General features: G+C 41.9%; 1 protein-coding gene across 7 annotated transcripts in view; it reads right to left on the bottom strand.

Annotated features, from left to right (window-relative positions):
• The window catches only part of LOC140201238 (tRNA (32-2'-O)-methyltransferase regulator THADA-like), a 424,035-nt gene that overhangs the window by 95,113 nt on the left and 305,997 nt on the right, over nt 1–22,925 (bottom strand). For 6 of the 7 annotated variants that reach the window (XM_072265008.1, XM_072265009.1, XM_072265010.1 and 3 more), the window contains one exon: nt 18,258–18,343. In XM_072265008.1, the coding sequence (XP_072121109.1) occupies nt 18,258–18,343 (86 nt within the window). Of the gene's footprint in view, nt 1–4,408; nt 4,487–18,257; nt 18,344–22,925 lie in introns of those variants that run through there. The other variant, XM_072265014.1, reaches the window with a different exon arrangement.

Here is a 22,925-nt window from a genome sequence, read left to right as displayed (position 1 = left end):
TTCTATGTGCTTATCTAAGAGTCTCCTAAATGTCCCTAACGCATTTACCCCTACCACTACCTCTGGCAGCACGTTCTAAGCACTTCTCACTCTCTATGTAAAAAAATCCTACCTCTGACATCCCCCATAATTTCCTCCAATTATACGCACATGTATAAGCAACTGCTGAACTAGGTAAATGTCATTGGCTGTCCATTCTATCAATATCTCTTATTATCTTATACTGTTCACCTCTATTAAGTCACCTCTCATCCTCATTTGCTCCAAAGAGAAAAACGCTAGCTAGCTCAAACTATCCTCATACAACATGCTGTCTACTCCAGGCAACGTCCTGGTACATCTCCTCTGAATTCTCTCTAAAGCTTCCATATCCTTCCTATAATAAGGTGGTCAGAACTGAACACATTCGCCAAGTGTGGCCTAACCAGAGTTTTATAGAGCTGAAACATTACCTCACAGCTTTTGAACTCAATTCCTTTACTAATAAAGGTCAACACATCACACAGCTTCTTAAAAACCCCTATCCATGTCTGGCAACATTAAGAAGCCTATATACATTGTTCCCATATCCTTCCGTACCTCCACACTTCTAAGAATCTTGTCGTTAATCCTGTACTCTGCCATCAAGTTTGATTTCCAAAGTGTATCACACTTTTTCAAATCGAACTCCATCTGCCACTTCTCAGCTCAGCTCTGCATCCTATTAATGTTCCACTGTAACCTGTGGCAACCTTCTACACTATCCACAATTCAACAACCTTCTAGTCATTCGCAAACCTTCTAACCTACCTTCCTCATCTAAGTCACTTTAATTAGTTATTGAGATGCAATGTGGAACAGGCCCTTCTGGCCCTTCGAACCGCACTGCCCAGCAATCCCCTGATTTAGTCCAAGCCTAATCCGGGCAATTAACCTACCAACTGGTAAGTCTTTGGACTGTGGGAGGAAACCAGAGCACCCAGAGGAAACCCATGTTGTCACGAAAGAACCTCACACAGTCGTGGGGAGAATGTACAAACCCTTTACAGGCAGCGGCGAGAACTGAACCTGGGTCGCTGGTTCTGTAAACCATTCTGGTAACCACTACACTACCGTGCCGCCCCTATAAATATCAGACAGAACAGGGATCCCAGAAAAGATCCTGTGAACCCCACTGCTCACCAAACTCCAGGCAGAATACACTCCATCCACAACCACCATCTATGGGCAAGCCATTTCTTAATGCATGCCTTGCGGATCAAGTTTCCCTGAATCCCATACCTCCTGACTTTCTGAATGAGTCTACCATGGGGAATTTTGTCAGACTCCTCACTAAAATCCATATACATGACATCCACTGCTCTACCTCCATCAATTTGTTTTGTCACTTCCTCAAATAATTCAATCAGGCTTGTGAGGCACAACCTGTTTTTACATAGCCATGCTGACTATCTATAATCAGCCTATGTTTCTCCAAATGCCCGTAAATCCTGTCTCTAAGGATCCTAGGATTATCCATATTATCTTTCTTGAACAAAGGAATAACACGTGTTACCCTCCAATCTTCTGGAACTACTCCTGTGACCAGTGATGATGCAAAGGTTATTGCTTAAAGCACAGCAATCTCTTCTCTCACTTCACGTAGCGTCCTGGGGTATATCCTGTCCAGCCCCAGGGACTTATCTATTTTGATATTTTTCAAAAGGCTCAGCAGATTCTTTTTCTTAATGTCAACCTGTTGCAGCATTTCAGACAGAGAGGATGTTGCCTTCATAAACATTAAAGTACCTCACTGATGAAAGCTGAATCAAAATATTCATTAATAATCTCCCCTTCCTCCTCAGACTCCAGGTACACATTTCTTCTTTTATTCCTGATCAGACCTATCCTCACTCTAGTCATCCTCCTTTTCTTTATGCGTGTGTAGAACACCATGGGGTTTTCCTTAATCCTACTCACAAAAGCCTTCTCATGTCCTTTTCTAGGTCTCCTAAGTCCCTTCATAAGCTCCTTCCTGACTACCTTGCAATTCTCAAAAGCCCTGTTCAGAAAACATCTTTGCTTACTAAACCATAGGTGTGTCTCTTTCTTCCTCTTAACTAAATGCTCCACATCTTTAATCAACCAAGGTTTCTTCAACCCTCTCATCCTTTCTTCAACCTAGCCTCAGCCTTGCTGAAGCCTCTTAAGCCAAAACCTCAGTTCCCCATTCTAATAATTCTGATCACTCATGCTGTGGCCACCCTCACAATGGCTGCTCTGCTTCAACTTCACTCCTTTCTATTCGTCCTTGCCAACTGCCTATTAACAGAGGTGATGCCCAGTTCTACAGAAAGTCCCAGCAGACCTGGCTCGCTTTTTAAACCTGGTGCTACTTTTGGTTTACTTTTATCCACCACACTGCACACAGTTCTCTCTCACTTGGACAACAAAGACACTTATACCAGAATCCTGTACATTGATTTCAGTTCAGCGTTCAATACCATCATCCCGCAGAGACTAGTGGAGAGACTGTCGCTGCTTGGCCTTAGCACTGCCATGTGTCGCTGGATTCTGGATTTCTTGACAGAGAGACCACAGTCAGTCCGTGTTGGCAGGAACATCTCTGACTCCATCACACTGAGCACTGGATCCCCACAAGGCTGTGTGCTTAGCCCATTGCTGTTTACACTGCTAACACATGACTGTGCAGCCAGATTCAAGGAGAACCTGATCATTAAATTTGCAGATGATACCACAGTGGTGGGGCTCATCAGCAAAAATGATGAAACTATGTACAGGGAGGAGGTCAAACACCTAGAGAGCTGGTGCAGGGATAACAACTTGATGCTTAATGTCACCAAAACCAAGGAGATGATTGTCGATTTCAGACGGTCTCAGCCTGAGCACACACCCCTCAGCATCAGCGGCTCCACAGTGGACAGAGTGGAAAACATCAAGTTACCTGGGGTGCAGATCTCGGACAATCTCACCTGGTCCAGGAACACCATTGGGATTGTGAAGCGGGCCTAGCAGGGATTGCACTTTCTGAGGAAGCTTAAACAAGCATCGCTCCCCACTAACATCTTAACTACATTCTACAGAGGTGTGGTTGAGAGTGTGCTGACCTTTTGCATCACAACCTGGTACTCCAGCTGCAGTGCTGTCGACAAAAAAGCCTTGCAGAGGGTGGTTAGGGGAGCAGAGAAGGTTATTGGGGTCTCCCTACCTTCTGTCCAAGACCTCTTTCAGAGTCGATGCCTCCAGAAAACACGGTACATCATTAAAGACCCCTCACACCCTCTCCATGAACTGTTTGTTCTTCTGCCATCAGGCAAACGTTACAGTAGCATCAAAACTAAAACCACAAGGCTACTAAACAGCTTCCTCCCACAGGCAGTCAGACTGCTAAATAGCTGCTCTACCTGACTCTGCTTTGGACACTTTTAGCTTGCACTGGACACTTATAACTGATTTTAACTGACATGTGGCTGTTTGCTTTACTGTTTATTGTTATGTTTATTATTTAGTGTTGCGTTTGTTATGTTATGATTATACTGCCCCTGAGAAATACTGTCTCATTCTGCCCTGCAGAGCTGATGTATGGTTAGAATGACAATAAAGTTCTTTGGAATTAGCCCGCTTTGTTCCAGGTCTGCAGCAGGGATAACATGGCAGCTGCGTTCTTTGGGACATGGCTAGTTCAGTCTGTGGTGATGGTGCTAAGCCACTCCTGAAGGTCCCACCCAAAGAACATTCTATGCCTTTGCATCTCTCAGTGCCTCTTCCAGGTATTATCCAATATGGAGGAGCAGGGATGAGTGATGACTGTAGGTGGTAATTAGATTTCCATTCCCATGTAAGACCTGATGCCGAAGGAGTTTATGGGGCCTGAAGTCAATGCTGACCACTTCCAGAGAAACTCTCTCTGCCTGCATAGCACACTGCTGCCCCCAATGATGGGCCTATCCTGCTGATGGGACGGAGATACTCTGGGTTTGTGATGGAGGAATCTGGCCCAATGACCGCGTGTCATTCATGATTATGTATGGACGACTTTGTTAACCTGTTGCTTGACTAGTCCATGAGATAACCTTTGAACTTGGACACAGTCCTCAGCTGTTTGTGAGGTGAATTTCGTACTGTTTGTCAAAAAGTCCCTGAAAGGCAAGAGTTAAGAGTGAGTGCCAGAAATTCAAATATATATTTTGCCAGTAGTCAAGGACAGCTCAGGTCAGGTTCTCTGACTTCACCCCCTAAGATCTGGTTACTGTCTGGAACATTCCATTGAGACTTTGGAACAAAATGGGCCACTGAAAGTAGATAAACGTGGACAAAAGGAGATAGTAGATGGCATTATTACTATTTATAATTCTACAACCAACAACATTTCTATTTTGTTTTATACTTACAGTATATTTTTCCCTTATCTTATATTTTTTCTACCTGCCTTTTTAATGTGTTCCCGTAAACTCCGATAAATATCCCAGTGAACCTTCCTCCAGGATTTATACAAGATATTTTCTTCCTGTTTCATTAAAGATAATAATTATATAATTACTGAATCTTGGCATGTGTTATTTTTTAAAATATAGTCCACTTGGCTTCTTGTAAAATGCTGCTGGATATCCTCTAGTCCACTTATTTCAGATCATCCATTTCATCTTTCAAATTAAATAAATGGCCTTGGATCTTTTGTGTATCAGAATCACAGATCACAATAAATGTAATTATACCACGGTCACCATCCCCAAGGGGAGGAATTGCTTCTAATTTCTAACTTTATCTGGGTCACTTATAAATAATTAAAATCAGCCTGGATTATTCAAGCAGTCATGTGTTATATTTACTCCAACTCTGAAATTACATTATATTTAGTAAATTAAGCTCTATTATGATAACATTTGTGGTCCTACAAATCTTTCTTATAAGTCCTCATACAGCAACTTTTTCCTGCATTGAGTGAGTGCCTGGGGAAGTGAGGTGCATCAAAAGATTGGCAGAGGGAGCATTCTCCCAGGAGAAGGGGGAAGGGAGGGGTAGGTGTACTTGCTGGTGGTATAAAAATGATCTAAAAAAGCATAAATATAAATCCCTGGGATTGTAGGGGCCAAAAACTGAGCCAATAGTTCCTAGCATTGGAGTTGCTGATGAGGAACAATTGACACTTCACCACTCATGTTTATATGAGGGGTGCTTTTATAAAATCAAACAGGTTCTAATGGTGACACAAAAGTCCACAGATGCTGGAATCTGGAGCAGAAAACAAGTTGCTGGAGGAACTCAGCAGGTTGAGCAGCAACTTGTCTTGAGCTGTGTTGACCATTCCTTTCCAGATTCGTTTGACCTGCTGAGTTCCTTCAGCAGTTTGCTTTTTTGTTCAAGGTTCTGATGGTGCCTGGGAGGGGAAGATCTGAGAGGATGTTTCCTTCACGGGGAATATCTAGGGCAAGAGGCAAAATGCCACAGAAAAGAGTTGCCCAATTAATAGGTGGTAATGAATTACTTCTCTGAGCATGCAGTGAATTTTTAGAATTGTCTTCCCCTGACCACAGTGAAGGCTGAGTCATTAACTACACTCGTGTAGGGATAGGCAAGTATTTGCTCTATAAGGTCAGAGTGATCAGGCAGGAGAGTGAGGTGATTGGTCTGCAACTGAAAGTCAACCTGGCTTTACAGATGCTTCGGATTTCAGATTCAGATTTATATTTATTTGCTACAAATACAATGAAACATACAGTGAAATGTGTTAACAACCTACAAGAATGTGCTAGGGGCAGCCCGCAAGTGTTAGCATACATTCTGGCGACAATATAGCATGCCCATAATGTTTAGCAGGATAACACAAGCAGCCACAACAACAATAAAACAAAACAACAACAGCAAAAGAAGCCCATTTCCTTTTCTATCTCAAGGGATGTTTGAATAGATATAGTCTCCCCTCCTACCCCTCCTCACAGTCCCCCACCCTGCTCTCATGACTATACCCCTCCCCCACACGAAACCACCACGGTGGGCTTCACAGCTGAACAGGTGAGAAGACAGTTGAAACGTCTCAACCCAAGCAAGGCTGCAGGCCCGGATGGTGTCAGCACCAGGGTGCTCAAAGCCTGTGCCCCTCAGCTATGTGGAGTACTTCACCATGTCGTCAACCTGAGCCTGAGTCTCCAGAGGGTTTCTGTGCTGTGGAAGACCTCCTGCCTCGTCCCTGTGCTGAAGACGCCGCGCCCCAGAGGCCTCAATGACTATAGACCGGTGGCATTGACCTCCCACATCATGAAAACCCTGGAGAGACTTGTTCTGGAGCTGCTCCGGCCTATGGTCAGGCCACACTTAGATCCCCTCCAGCTTGCCTACCTACCCTGACTAGGAGTTGAGGATGCCATCGTCTCCCTGCTGAACCGTGTCTACACCCACCTGGACAAGCCAAAGAGCACTGTGAGGGTCATGTTTTTTGACTTCTCCAGTGCGTTCAACACCATCCGCCCTGCTCTGCTGGGGGAGAAGCTGAAAGCGATGCAGGAGAATGCTTTTCTGGTGTCATGGATTATTGATTACCTGACTGGCAGACCACAGTACGTGTGTTTGCAACACTGTGTGTCAGACAGAGTGATCAGCAGCACTGGGGCTCCACAGGGGCCTGTCTTGTCTCCCTTTCTCTTCACCATTTACACCTCGGACTTCAATTACTGTACAGAGTCTTGCCATCTTCAGAAGTTTTCGGATGACTCTGCCATAGTTGGATGCATCAGCAAGGGAGATGAGGCTGAGTACAGGGCTACGGTAGGAAACTTTGTCACATGGTGTGAGCAGAATTATCTGCAGCTGAGTGTGAAAAAGACTAAAGAGCTGGTGGTGGACCTCAGGAGGGCTAAGGCACCGGTGACCCCTGTTTCGATCCAGGGGGTCAGTGTGGACATGGTAGAGGATCACAAATACCTGGGGATACGAATTGACAATAAACTGGACTAGTCAAAGAACACCGAGGCTGTCTACAAGAAGGGTCTGAGCCGTCTCTATTTTCTGAGGAGACTGAGGTCCTTTAACATCTGTCGGACGGTGCTGAGGATGTTCTACAAGTCTGTGGTGGCCAGTGTGATCATGTTTGCTGTTGTGTGCTGGGGCAGCAGGCTGAGGGTAGCAGACACCAACAGAATCAACAAGCTCATTTGTAAGGCCAGTGATGTTGTGGGGATGGAACTGGACTCTCTGGCAGTGGTGTCTGAAAAGAGGATGCTGTTCAAGTTGCATGCCGTCTTAGACGATGTCTCCCATCCACTACATAATGTACTAGTTGGGCACAGGAGTACATTCAGCCAGAGACTCATTCCACCGAGTTGCAACACTGAGCGTCATAGGAAGTCATTCCTGCCTGTGGCCATCAAACATTACAACTCCTCCCTTGGAGGGTCAGACACCCTGAGCCAATAGGCTGGTCCTGGACTTATTTCATAATTTACTGGCATAATTTACATATTATTATTAAATTATTTATGGTTTTATATTGCTATATCTATACTCTATTCTTGGTTGGTGCAACTGTAATGACTATGAGTATGAGTATAAAGTATGAGTATGACTATGACTATATATGGACAGGAGGGGTATGGAGGGCTATGGCCCAGGTGCAGGTCCATGGGACTAGGTAGAATAACAGTTTGTCACAGACTAGATGGACCAAAGGGCCTGTTTCTGTGCTGTACGGCTTTATGACTCTCTATGATTCTAAGCCCCTTTCCAACATTCCCACCCACCCACTCACACACAGCTAGGCCTCCAACTCCAGGACAGGCTGCCTCTGCACCTTCAGGCCTTGGCCCCAGACTTGCACTAGGCCTCCAACCCCAGGAGAGGCTGCCCCCCTCCCCAATGCCCTCAGTCCTTGGCCCCAGACTCCCAGACTCGTATTGGGTCTCCAGATTTCACCCCAGGACTTGCTTTAAAATATTCCAGGATATTACTGACTTTGTGCTTCTGCAATGACCAATGCCTAGGTTAGCTTTATTAGGAGTGGACTTAAAGTTAAGCCACCACCTCTCCACTTCCAACCTATAATACACAAGCATAATGCTAGCTGTGAGCATATGGAACTGAAAATCTGGTTAACTATTCTACTTCCCATAACTGTGGTTATGGATCTCAATTATAGAAACTCTACTACTGTCACAGCTGCCATGATGTAATCTATGTCATAGATCAGGGGTTCCCGGACCCCTCGGTTAATGGTAAGGCTCCATGGCATAAAAAGTTTAGGAACCCCTGATATAGACTGAGGAAGTGATGTTATGTACTTCACAAAAAAGAAGTTCAAAGTAAATTTATTATCAATGTACTGTAAATGTTACCATATCTGACCTTGAGATTTATTTTCTTGCAGGCATTTACAAGAAAAACAAAACAATAAAATTTAAATCCCATTGTCAGAATTCCAATTATTGCCTTCATGGGCCCAAGTCAAAGATGAGAAATCATCACAGTTCTCTTTCTGTAAGAACTAATATGTCAACTATCGCAATCAAAGGAAGAAAAATAGACCTTTGACCTGGTGATTTTTTTTTAAACATGCCTAGGCTGGGAGGGATGGTTAATTTTAGTGATTAGTTCAACAGGAAAGACAAACAGAGAGGACAGTAATAAGGATAGATTGTCAGACAAATGAATATTTGTTATGAGTAAGACTGAAAAAGCATCCCCCTTCATCCCGTTTTGTAGACATACCCATCATCTATCAGGCTTTACACTGCAGTCATGGCCTGCAGGAGAGAAGGCACAGAAAACCATAGCTGCATGATGTCAAAGATTAGAACTAAATATTTAAGTTATCCTGCACCACACTGTTATAAAAATAAATCAAAAACGCAAGCAATTAGGGTGAAAAGTTTCAGTGACCTAGGTCTATGAGTACAGTTTGTATCCAATAGAACAGCTGCACTAACAAAATTCCTCTTTGTTAGCCAAACAAGCAATGCATGAGGTCTCTTGATGAGACATAGTTTAAGCATAGTTTAACAGTGTGTATTCACAATGCTATATAAAGCACTCGGTGAAGGAAGAGCTGCATTTACCTTTCCCATCAAAACCTGGCAACTGCTCAACTTTAAATGGAATCTTTTCACTTGGTCCTTACTGACTGCTTTTAGAGTAGGCAAGTGCTGATAAGAAAACCCATTCCTCAAGCAAATAAGCTCATGTACCGGAGGAAAGACTTTCAGTGAAGTCTGCTCAAAAACAAGATATTAGTGAGTTAGTTTTAAAACATTTTTCTTAATCCTGAGACTGATTAAACTTCACTACAATACTGTTACCAGATTCAGTAATTATGTTTTCCTTGGTTCGAGTAAAACTTGAGACTTCCTGCATGGATTCATTAAATGTTCACCAAGCATTTCTTTAGTAATTAAATGAACTTATTGTACTTAGTTCAAGGAATTGCTTTATCTCACTAATTTCATCAGTAGAGCAGAAACTCTCTTGAAACTTAAACTAAAAGATCCAGAACAACGGAATCAGCCCTGAAGGCAAGACAAATATTAATTAAACCGAACAAAAAGCATAGTGCTAAAGAGTTTCTACATAATTTTATGACTGGCATGTTACCCGGTTACAGTGATTTAAAATGTAAAACTACCAGTTCTGATACCATGCAATTTGACCATAATTAATAAGTACAGCAAAGTTTGAAGTTATTGCATTTCCAGACCACTGGAAAATTTTACAACTGTACCATTATTATAATCCCTCCCCTTGTTATTTTCTCCTTCAACATTCTCTCAAACCTGCAAGCAGATGAAACAAAACTGAACTTGGAACTTAAAGCAATCAGAGAATCTTACAGTACTGGAAATCTCCAGTATCCGAACTTTAGAAAATACACTGAAAGGACTAACCTTTCTATCGCTTTTGACTCTGGGTTTGATTCATTCCTTGTACCACTAACTTATTGATCCATGGGAATAGAGCAAGTAAGCAGCTTAGCACAAAAAAACTTCTTTAGACTAGTGGAAGTATAATCCAGTTACTTAGACTTTGGTCAGTACAAAATAACTTTTCCTTCTTGATGGCATAAGGGTACAGATCTAAATCCAAAGAAAGGCCTGAGGAATTAATCTTCTTCTGATGTAAAAACAGTAATCATTGGAAATACACAGCAGGTGAAGCAGCAAATGTGGAAAGAGACCGAGAACTAACATATCAGATCAGAGATCCTTCCTGTATACTTCCAAAATTCCTTAAAGCAATGCAGATTGATAAATTGGTAATAAAAAGTTATATTGGTGTTTTCATTTAATAGTGAAGACAGTGAATACAGGTCAAAGGATCTTTGACATGAAACATTAACTCTCTCTTTTCTTAAGTGCTGCCTGATGCTGAAAGTTTCCAGTATCTTCTGTTTAGCTTTCACATTTCCATCATCTGCATTTTTAAAAAATGTCCAACCTCTTCTAACAAGTTTTGGACAAAAAGTGTCATTCCACCTGAGAGAGCAGAGTAGCAGAGCAGAAGATTAGGCATCAAGAGACATTTAAATAAAGCCCATCGCATTAAGGGGTGTTTTCTTTCAGAGCCTTCTGCCCTGACCACAAACCTTCACTTTCTGCATTTTCCATCCTGACTGCCTCAGGCTCATCCCAAGCATGTCCAGACAGAAGGTCAACAACCTAGCATTTACTCATTAATGTGCCAGTGACAGTTGTAGTGGATGAGCAATGTTGATAGATGATGCTCCCAAGGACATTTTGTACAGTGATCAGGCTACTGGGCCACACCATGTTGTCATCTACACTCCAGTGAAAGGACAGCTCTAAGATAGAATTTGGGCAGGTTTAAAAGTAGGAATTAACTAATTGGTGGTCATGATCTCTGCAGACTGTCCTGTACAGGAGAGTATTGGAAGAAATGAGGTGATCCCCAAAGAGGCCTAGAGAAAATAGGAGAGCAGCTTCACATATGGGTGGCTTTCTTTACAAGTCGAGGCAGTGAATGTATGATGTTATGCCAGAATCCCTTCATCCCCTCAGCAATAATCAACAAACTTCAAAACCTGGGCCTCTGTAGCTCCCTCTGCAACTGGATCCTTGACACCTTTGTCAATGTGGATCAACAAAACAACTCTAACTCACTGACAGTCAACACAACTACACCTCAAGGATGCTTGCTTAGCCCTCTGCTGTACACTTTCTACACTCAGGAATGTGTGGCTAGACACAGCTTAAGTGCCATCTATAAATTTGCCAAAAACACAAGTGTTGTTGGCAGAGTCTAGGTGGTGACAAGAAGGTGTACAGGAGTGAGATAGATCGGCTGGTTGAGTGGTATTACAACCTTGCACAAAACATCAGTAAGACCAAGGAATTAATTGTGGACATCAGCAAGAGGAAATTGGAAGAACATGCAGCACTTTTTATCAAAATTCAGCAGTGTAAAGAGTGAGCCGTTTCAAGTTCCTGGGTGCCCAACATCTCTGAATATTTATCCTGGGTCCAACATACTGATGCAATTACGAAGGCACACCAGTAGCTATACTTCATTAAGGGCTTGAGGAAATTTGATATGTCACCAAAATCTCTTGCAAATTTCTACAGATGTACTGTGGAGAGCATGCTAACTGGTGGCCCAGAATGGAAGCTTCAATGCACAGGATTGGAAAAAGCAGCAGAGAGTTGTAAACTCAGCCAACTCCACCTTGGCCATTAGCCTCCCTAGCACCAAAGTCAACTTCAGAAAAGCAGCGTCCATCATTAAGGACAAACCCACCACCCAGGATATGCCCTCTTCTCATGCCCTCCACTACCATCAGAGAGGAGGTACAAGAGCCTGAAGACGCACACTCAATGTTTTAGGAACAGCTTCTTTCCCTTGTCAATCTGATTTCTGAATGATCAATGAATGCATGAACACTACATTTCACACTATTTATTTTACATATTCTTATTGTAATTTATAATACAGTAATAGAAACATAGTAACATAGAAAACCTACAGTACAATACAGGCCCTTCGGCCCACAATGCTGTGCCGAACAGGTACTTTAGAAATTACCTAGGGTGACCCATAGCCCTCTATTTTTCTAAACTCCATGTACCTGGCCAGGAGCCTCTTAAAAGACCCATCGTATCTGCCTCCACCACCGTCGCTGGCAGCCCATTCCACACACTCACCATTCTCTGCGTAAAAAACTTACCCCTGACATCTTAAAGCTGTGCCCTCTCATGTTAGCCATTTCAGCCCTGGGAAAAAGCCTCTGACTATCCACACGATGAATGCCTTTCATCATCTTATCATCTATCAGGTGACCTCTCATCCTGCACCGCTCCAAAGAGAAAAGGCCGAGTTCACTCAACCTATTCTCATAAGGCATGCTCCCCAATCCAGGCAACATCCTTGTAAATCTCCTCTGCACCTTTTCTATAGTTTCCACATTCTTCCTGTAGTGAGGCGACCAGACCTGAGCACAGTAGTGGGGTCTGACCAGGGTCCTATATAGCTGCAACATTACCTCTCGGCTCTTAAACTCAATCCCATGGTTGATGAAGGTCAATGCACTGTATACCTTCTTAACCACAGAGTCAACCTGCGCAGCAGCTTTGAGTGTCCTATGGACTCGGACTCTAAGACCCCTCTGATCCTCCACACTGCCAGGAGTTTTACCATTAATATTATATTCTGCCATCATATTTGACCTACCAAAGTGAACCATCTCACACTTATCTGGGTTGAACTCCATCTGCCACTCCTCAGCCTAATTTTGCATCCTATCAATGTCCCACTGTAACCTCTGACAGCCCTCCACACTATTCACAACACCTTCAGCCTTTGTGTCATCAGCAAATTTACTAACCCATCCTTCCACTTCCTCATCCAGGTCATTTATAAAAATCACGAAGAGAAGGGGTCCCAGAATAGATCCCTGAGGGTCACCACTGGTCACTGACCTCCATGCAGAATATGACCAGTCTACAACCACTCTTTGCCTTCTGTGGGCAAGCCAGTTCTGGATCCACAAAGCAATGTCCCCTTGGATCCCATGCCTCCTTACTTTCTCAATAAGCCTTGCATGGGGTACCTTAACAAATGCCTTGCTGAAATCCATATACACTACATCTACTGCTCTACCTTCTTCAACGTGTTTAGTCACATCCTCAAAAAATTTAATCAGGCTTGTAAGGCATGACCTGCCTTTGACAATGCTGACTATTCCTAACTATATTATGCCTCTTCAAATGCTCATAAATCCTACCTTTCATGATCTTTTCCATCAACTTACCAACCACTGAAGTAAGACTCACTGGTCTATAATTTCCTGGACTATCTCTACTCCCTTTCTTGAATAAGGGAACAACATCTGGAACCCTCCAATCCACTGGAACCTCTCTCGTCCCCAATAATGATGCAAAGATCATTGCCAGAGGCTCAGCAATCTCCTCCCTCGCCTCCCACAGTAGCCTGGGGTACATCTCGTCCGGTCCCAGAGACATCCAGCTTGATGTTTTCCAAAAAGCTCCAGCACATCCTCTTTCTTAACGTCTATATGTTCAAGCTTTTCAATCTGCTGTAAGTCATCCCTACAATTGCCAAGATCCTTTTCCGTAGTGAATACTGAAGCAAAGTATTCATTAAGTACCTCTGCTATCTCCTCCGTTTCCATGCACACTTTTCCATTGTCACACTTGATTCTATCATTTCTATCATGTCTTATCCTCTTGCTCTTCACGTACTTGTAGAATGCCTTGGGGTTTTTTAAAAGTCCTGCTCGCTAAGGCCTTCTCATGGCCCCTTCTGGCTCTCCTAATTTCATTCTTGAACTCTTTCCTGCCAGCTTTATAATCTTCCAGATCTTTATCATTACCTAGTTTTTTGAACCTTTTGTAAGCTTTTCTTTTCTTCTTGACTGGATTTTCAACAGCCTTTGTACACCAGAGGTCCTGTACCCTACCATCCTTTCCCTGTCTCATTGGAACATACCCATGCAGAACGCCACACAAATATCCCCTGAACATTTGCCACATTTCTGCTGTACATTTCCCTGAGAACATCTGTTCCCATTTATGCTTCCAAATTCCTGCCTGATAACTTCTTATTTCCCCTTACTCCAATTAAAACACTCCCCTAACTTATCTGTTCCTATCCCTTTCCAATGCTGTGGTAAAAGAGATAGAACTGTGATCACTATCTCCAAAATGCTCTCCCACTGATAGACCTGACACCTGGCCGGGTTCTTTTCCCAATACCAGATCAAGTACAGCCTCTCCTCTTGTTGGCTTATCTACATATTGTGTCAAGAAACCTTCTCGAACACACCTAACAAACTCCACCCCATCTAAAACCTTTGTTCTAGGGAGATGCCAATCAATATTTGGGAAGTTAAAATCTCCCACCACAACAACCCTGTTATTATTACACCTTTCCAGAATCTGTCTCCCTGTCTGCTCCTCGATGTCCCTGTTTCTATTGGGTGGTTAATAAAAAACACCCAGTAGATTTATAACTTCCATCCACAGAGACTCAGTAGACCATCCCTCCATGACTTTCTTCATTTCTGCTGCCGCGACACAATCTCTGATCAGCAGTACCACGCCCCCACCTCTTTTACCTCCCTCCCTGTCCTTTCTGAAACATCTAAAACCCGGCATTTGAAGTATTTGAGCCATCCAAGTGTCTGTAATGACCACAACATCACAGCTCCAAGTACTGATCCACACTCTAAGCTCATTTGCTTTGTTCATAATGCTCCTTGCATTAAAATAGACACATCTCAAACCATCGGTCTAAGTGTATCCCTTCTCTGTCACCTGCTTACCCTCCCTCTCGCACTGTCTCCAAGCTTTCTCTGTTTGACAGCCAACCTCCTCTTTCTCCATATCTACAGTTCGGTTCCCACCTCCCCCCCAGCAATTCTAGTTTAAACTCTCCCCAATAGCCTTTGGAAACCTCCCCGCCAGGATATTGGTCCCCCTCGGATTCAAGTGCAACTCGTCCTTTTTGTACAGGTCACACCTGTCCCAAAAGAGGTCCCAATGATCCAGAAATCTGAATCCCTGTCCCCTGCTCCAATCCCTCAGCCACGCATTTATCCTCCACTTCACTCTATTCCTATACTCACTGTTGCATGGCACAGGCAGTAATCCCGAGATTACTACCTTGGAGGACCTGCTTCTCAGCTTCCTTCCTAACTCTCTGTAGTCTGTTTTCAGGACCTCCTCCCTTTTTCGTACCTATGTTGTTGGTACCAATATGTACCACGACCTCTGGTTGTTCACGTTCCCACTTCAGGATATTGTGGACATGATCAGAAACATCCCAGGAGGCAAACTACCATCTGCGTTTCTTTCCTGCGTCCACAGAATCGCCTCTCAGTCCTAACTCTAGAGTCCTCTATTACTGCTGCCTTCTTCCTTTCCCTAACCCTGTGCCAGAGGCGTGGTCACTGTTGCTTCCCCCAGGTAGGCCATCCCCCACCCCCCCAGCAACAGTACTCGAACAGGAGTACTTATTGTTAAGGTGGACAGCAACAGGGGTACTCTCTAGCATCGGACTCTTGCCCTTCCCTCTCCTGACTGTTACCCACTTATCTGTCTCCTGAGGCCCCCGTGTGACTATTTGCCTATAGCTCCTCTCTATCACCTCCTCACTTTCCGTGACCAGACAAAGGTCATCGAGCTGCATCTCCAGTTCCCTAATGCGGTCCCTAAGGAGCCGCAACTCAATGCACCTGGCGCAGATGTTGCCATCTGGGAGGCTGGGAATCTCCCGGACTTCACACATCTGACACCCAGTAGAACACCGGCATCAGAGACATACTTCCTGTTTCTATTCCTTACAGGTAACTTACCTCGCCTTGACTTGTTATCGCCGAAGCCCTTCCATTCTGCCTCAGATCACTCCATCGATGACCGCTCCGCTAGGCAGTGTCTCCCTTTTATGCCTAAACCTTCCCTGATATTTAAGCCATGATTGGTGCTCTGGTTATAGCTGCTGATAGGCCATGTACAATGAACAAACGCTCTCGAAGCTCCCTTTTTAAATAACCACTACAGACCTGCGAGAAATCCCTCTTGGTATAGCTCTGTTGATGCCACTAATAGGCCACGTACAATGGATAAATGCTCTCGAAGCTCCCTTTTTAAATAACCTTCACCGACTTGCAAGAAATCTCTCTTGGTAAAGCTCTGTTGACCCGGCTGATAGGCCACATACAATGGACAAATGCTCTCGACGCTCCCTTTTTAAATAACCGCCGCCGACCTGCGAGAAATCCCTCTTGGTAAAGCTCTGTTGACGCCACTGACAGGCCGTGTATAATTTTATGAATTGCACTGTACTGCTACCACAAAACTACAAATTTCAGTGATAATAGACCTGATTCTGATTCTGAGAACTGTTCAAAGGTGAGACCAGGTTCATTATGTTTTTTGTCTGGGACAGACAGGCTAAGTGACTTAAACCAGAGCCATACACCTCTTCGGGTTTTATGTGAAGTATTTATGAAAGTTGATGTTCACCCAAGAATTTGTGCTAACGTTACAGATTTGTATAAAATGCAGTGATAATTTTCATCAAATGAGAAGCTCAGCAATATTACACTTAGGCTATGTGCTGAGTCAAGAAAAAGTAATTTTTCCTTACTGCACCATCACAGAACCTCCATATTTCTAACGAAAGCCCTGATATTTAAACTATTATAACCATTGCTATCACACTGAGCTATACAGGGGAAACAACACTGTTCTTGCAGAACAATACAGTTTTCATAAAGCATCAGTTGCACATGTACAAATACTGATAACTGTCTACATCTTTATTTTTATTGAAACCATATTTCTGTGGGAGCTGCACGACCCGTGTGCTATTAGTTTTGTAGGAGTAAAGAGAAAAAGTGGGAGAAAGATCTTGAGATTACTGTTACCATGTTCAACAATATCATTACATTTTGTACTAAACCACAGTATAATATTTGCTGCTGCCATGTGTTTTTCAAATATAAATAAGGATATCTGTACAGGTCAGAGAAAATCAGAAAATAATGATGAAATGGTAAGATATTGCACAATGCAACTTTGAGCAAAATTGAACAGTACCAAGCCCTCAATGGAATTATGACACAAAAGCCAGTAAGAGTACATCAGAATTTTGTTGGAGATCAATCAAACCAAGAGTCGATTGATGTTCGTAAGAGACAAGGTCAGTCATTTTATAAACAAAACTTCAGAGGAAGAGTTTAAAGGACGTCGTGGAAATCCATGATACAAGGAAGGGCAAAATAAAGTATGTTCAAAGCAAAGCAAAAAAAAAAATTGGCTTGATATGACTGACTCTCTTTGGTCACTGATAAACTTTTTGAAGTAAAACAGATGGCATCAAGGCAAACACAATGTTAAAGTAACTGCTCTACTATTTCATTGATACCCACACTCTCAAATTCCTCATCATAATAATTTTACAAAAAAATTCCATTTGCAGAGTCTAATTAATTGAAAGAAATTTCCAGTTCATCAGTAATGTAAAAATGGATCTCAGACAAAAGAAGGAAGTGATTATTAATGGAATTATTAAGTCTGGGAGGTTAACAGCAATGTCACTAATGATGGAAAAAGGGAAAGGGATTCAGGAGGTTTAAGTCTAACAGAGGTTTGGAGGAGGAAGGTTGCAGCAGAGAAAGTTGCTTAAATATACAGGGAAAGATTGAGTTTGTCCTTAAAGCAATTCTGAAGATACAGTGAGGTGATTAGGATCCAAACCAGATGATATCGACAGGGATGGTGAACATGCAGGGGTGGAGAAGGCAGATGACTTTTGGATAATCCACACTATGAGGAAAAGTTATGGTTCTAAATCAGAGCCAAAGGAAAAATTGCTACAGCATCTCTCCTTTACATTCTCATCACTTTGACTTTGTACTAGTATTTAGTACAAATCTAGCCTTTGAATGTGTGTTTTGTAAAAATCATGTTGGACTCTTTTGCAATACATTCATTGTTGACTCTACACCCACTCTCTGAGCATCGATATCAGCTAATCAACATGAGTGGACTATTTGGCCTGTGGCATTTGGTCTGCCATGGTTAGTAGCTGGAAGAGTTGTTCATGTTTTTTTTTGAATATCCTGCGAGAATAGACCATACAAGAGCACTCTAATGTATAAAAATGTCACAGACATTCCCTATGATTAACTGGTAAAATGCACTGATATGTAAAAAAAAAGTACAAATCTGTTCAGAAACCATCAGTGTTGTCATTTGGCAAGGATTCAAAAACACGGTATAGTGTATAACTTGTGAACATTTGATTTGGTAAAAACTTACCTATTGTTTTTGAGATATCCAAATGAGAACAAAGGATAGAAATGATATCAAGAAAAGTTGCTCTGGTAAGGAAACAAGGATTCTGCCTAAAAAACAAGAAATCAGAATAATCAGTCATTACATATAAACTTTGATCTTATTCTGAGTAAAATGGGTGGGTGTGAAAGCCACCTACTGTCAACTAATGAATAGAATAAATTGAATTTGTATTAGCCATGTGAAAATGTTCTGTTGGAGGGTCGGTATCAGGGCAAAGTGAGGTAAGGCAACAGGGAACAAAAGCAACTTTAGGACACTAAATTCCATTTTGAAGTTAGCTAATTAAAAATATAATTAAATTAGATCAAAAGATTAAATGGCTCAGCAACTCAATAGAAATTCTTTTATTAACATTTCTGGGATTTTATATTTGCATTGTTTTTCATCATATATAATCACATCAATGGTTCTGGCCAGATCAGTGCTAAAAATACGCTCTTCCCTCTGCAGTCTCATCTCAAGATTTGTAGAATACTTAAACTGTAAGTTAGCTTTACAAAAGACAACTTAAAGTTTTGTTCTTGATCAAATGCAGTTCAGTACAATTACCAGCAAGAAACAAAATACTTCTTATTCCAAGATCACCAAAGGATTTAAAATTGAAGCAGTCCAGCATGCATTTAAAACAAAAGTCTGTTACAATTTAGTCAGGCTGTAGAGTTTTATCACATTATTTAACAAAATATATGGATCAGTTTCCAAATTCTTTTCACCAGCAGATATCTGAGACAGATCTAGGACTAAGCTGAAACATGATGAGCAAAAATAATTATAAGATTCAGGACATTCACTGATACCGACTACTGAACAGAATGGGTAAGCATTGTTCTTTCAACTTTAAAGCATTAGGTTAAGATCTACCCTAAATCCCAACTCTCATAAACAGCCTCGATTTCCTGAGGAAAAAGCCCAAGGATTTCCAATCTGTACTGATGTAAGATATCAACCTTTTGCCTATCCAAGACTGATATTATAACTATCTTATTCAGAGAAGTTTGTACAAGAAATGGTGATTTATGTAACACAAAGGAAGCTTTGCTCTGTATTTAAGAATTTGATGGCGTGAATAGTTCAATTTGCTTCTTGTCTAGCGTCAGAGTCTGCAATTCATGGGGAAAAAGGCCTGTGTCAAACACAAACTGGTTTCATCTGTCCTCCAATTAGTATACCAAGAAAGTTTATTTATCAAAATCATGATAAGCTGCACAACCATTGTAGGAACTTCCTCCATGTCCCTCTGCTCCACTACCATTTATAATCATCAACATGGCTTTTGTCAAAGTATGTTTTGTCAAAGCACCATGGAAGCGGCCTGGAGGAAATTCAACCAAATTCTCTCAGGAGTTGAGTTTTATAAAAATGGTTGTATTTTGCTAAGTTCAACAAAATATACAGTATGGTGCAAAAGTCTTAAAAAGTCTTTTATAGCGCTAGGGTGCCTAAGGATTTTACACAGTACTATAGCAATTTTATGTATTGCACTGTACTGCTGCCACAGCTGCTTCATAAATAATCATGACAATGTGAGTGATGCTAAACCTGATCAGAAAACTACAGAACCTGGGCCTCTGTACCTCCCTCTGCAACTGGATTGTCAACTTCCTAACCAGAAGACCACAACCTGTGAGGACTGGAAATAACATCTCCACCTCACTGACAATCAACACTGGTGCAACACAGGGGTGTACGTTTAGCCCACTGCTCTACTCTCTCTACACCTACTACCTGTTGGCTAGGCATAGCTGACAATGATATCTGTAAGTTTGCTGGTGATACAACCATTGCTGACAGAATTTCAGATGGTGATGAGAGGGCGGACAGGAGCAAGATATACCAGCTAGTTGAGTGGTATTGCAGCAACTACTTTGCACATGACGTCAGCAAGATCAAAGAGCTGACTGTGGACTCCAGGAAGGGTTAAGTTGAGGGAACACAAACCAGTCTTCATAGAGGGACCAGAAGTGGAGAGAGTGAGCAGTTTCAAGTTCCTGCATGTCATACTATCTCTGAGGACCTAACCTGGACACAACATATTGATGCAGCTATAAAGAAGGCAAAATGGTGTTGTCAATTAAAACACTTTAAAATTTCTACAAATATATCATGGAGAGCATTCTGACTGGTTGCATCACAGTCTGGTATGAAGGTAGGGAGCGGAGGGGTACTGCACAAGATCAAAGTAAGTTGCAGAAGTTTGTAAAATTAGTCAGCTCCATCATGGGAACTAACCTCCGTAGTATCCAAGACATCTTCAAGGAGCAGTGCCTTAGAAAGGTGGTGTCCACCATTAAGGACCCCACTACCCAGGATGTGCCTTCTCTTCACTGCTACTGCCAAGAAGGAGGTACAGAAGCCTGAATGCACACACTCTGCAATTCAAGAACAGTTTCTTCCCCATTGCCTTCAATTCCTAAATGGACGTTGAACCAAAAACTTTTGTACAATACTGTATTTACTTATTTTCAAATTTCCTATTCCCACAAGTAACAGCAATAGAAACTTCAAGTAATAGGCAATCTCATTCTGGAACTTAGAGAGAAATATGAGGTAGCTAACACAACAACCAAGAAAATCCTCTCCACTGAATTGATGTCCTCAGCATCTGAGGCTCTGGACCCATGTTCCAATGTGCCGGTTTTGAGTTGGGGGTATAAGTGACAACTCATGGCAAACTGGTGCAAGGAAATTACTTTCTTCCTTGTATTCTGGCTTGTATGTTAGTGTACATTACAATTTACATACATTTCTATACATTCTGTACACTGCTATTATAAACCTAGCAGTTTAATCAGAGATGGGTGCAACCTACTGATGTATGCCCCTGTTTAAATAACATTCATACTACATTTCTGTATTCTTATTTGGTTATACAATTTCTTTGGGTTGTGGCAAAATGACACCTTATCATAGCCCCGGTCACATTTACTGTAAAAAACATTATTGAAGATACAAGTTAAAATGTGGAAAAAATAGTTGAGAGCAAACTACGGAAAAGAAGAAAAACTAGTTGGAACACACAATATGAAATATTTCTGCACTATGGAAGATGAATTATAGAACAGAACTACAGGGCACAGGTTTAGGGTGAGAGGGAAAAGATTTAATCAGAACCTTTTCTACATAGAAACAGTTATGTAAATGGAATGAGTTGCCAGAGGAAATGGTTAAGGAGGTACAATAACAGCATTTAAAGGACCTTTGGACAGATTGAAGGACCTTTGGATTGGTAATATTCAGAGGGGGAACGGTCAAATGTGGGCAAATGGGACTAGTTTAGATGGGCATCTTGGTTGGCTTGGCACAGTTGGGATGAAGGGCCTGTTTTCTGTGCTGTAAAAGTAATATTAAAGATTTCAGGCAAGGAAATTAGTGCATTTATTTATACAATGGGAGTATCAAAACAACTTGACTACTTGAGGTTCCAGGATTTTAGATTCCAAGCAAGTCATATTTTAGATTCGTTGTAATAGTGCTAATTTTCATTGGCATCATCACTGTAAAAAGAGCAAACAATGAAGAACGCATCCTTTTGTATATCTGTAACCTAGGACCAGCAGCTACCACAGCAGGTTTATGTTTAAGGACAATACAGTGGTTCAGTGAATCAATTTACTATACCGTTCTTAAAGGCATTGGTTGTCAATTGACACATGGAGTCAGTGGCAGCCATTATTTCCATAAGCTAACACATTTCTATAAAAATGAAACCCCATTCTTGGATTGTAGCCCAGCTCCAATTAACTGCACATCTGCATATGCATTTCTTCAGCCTATTTGAATATGAACTGAGTTTCCACTGGATAAGGAAAGGGTTAGTTTGAACAATTAATGTAACTATTAATGTGCTGTATTCTTCAGCATGGAGCAAGATTTATAACCAGATTTTCCTTGGTTCAATAGGAAAAACATCTTTTTTTGTGCCATTATAGAAAATAATGAACCGACACCATTCTTCTCCTTTAGTGCATTACATTATTCAGCAGACAGAATAACCAGTTCAGCATTCATTGCTACTTCATTGCTCCAAGAAAGAAGAACCTCCTTATATGATTTTTTTCTGCCTCTCAGACAACATCACTGCAAGTGGAACACTTTAAAAAACAATGGCCTTATAAATATTGACTTAATTAAGATATCAAATTGAGGTTGACCCACTCCGCTCCATATAGTAATATTAGGATCACTATTTTTTATTGCAGTCATAGTACAATAGCATAACATGGTTTCATAGGACAATCTTTCCTAATAAGGAAGCTGCACTCATAGTCAGTTTGATTCTGCTCAGGCACCTGCACTGACAGGGCTCCATCCCTTAAAGGGATTGTTGGCAAGAAGCCACTCTACATTGCTGTAAGTTGTGTGGCTAGGAATATCAGGGAATGGAAGAAGGAACCAGGGACTGCACTTCCAGTTCAGTGGCTGCATGAGAGACGGGCCAGGTGACCTTCAAGGACAACACCACAAAGATTTTGATCATTGCCAATTCTACCTCATGTACATCAAGCAATGCCAGAAATATCATGCCAAGATTTATGCAGATGGGCATTTGAACAACGTCACCTGCTCTTCAATTGTTTTGCTATTCTGAGAGATGGAGGGTGAGGGGCTGATTGAAAAGGAAGCTCCAGC

This window comes from Mobula birostris, chromosome 8, assembly GCF_030028105.1.
Source record: "Mobula birostris isolate sMobBir1 chromosome 8, sMobBir1.hap1, whole genome shotgun sequence".
NCBI classification, from domain to species: Eukaryota; Metazoa; Chordata; class Chondrichthyes; order Myliobatiformes; family Myliobatidae; genus Mobula; species Mobula birostris.
The sequence above is the reverse complement of the archived record's forward strand: the minus strand, read 5'-3'. Positions and strand labels throughout refer to the sequence as shown.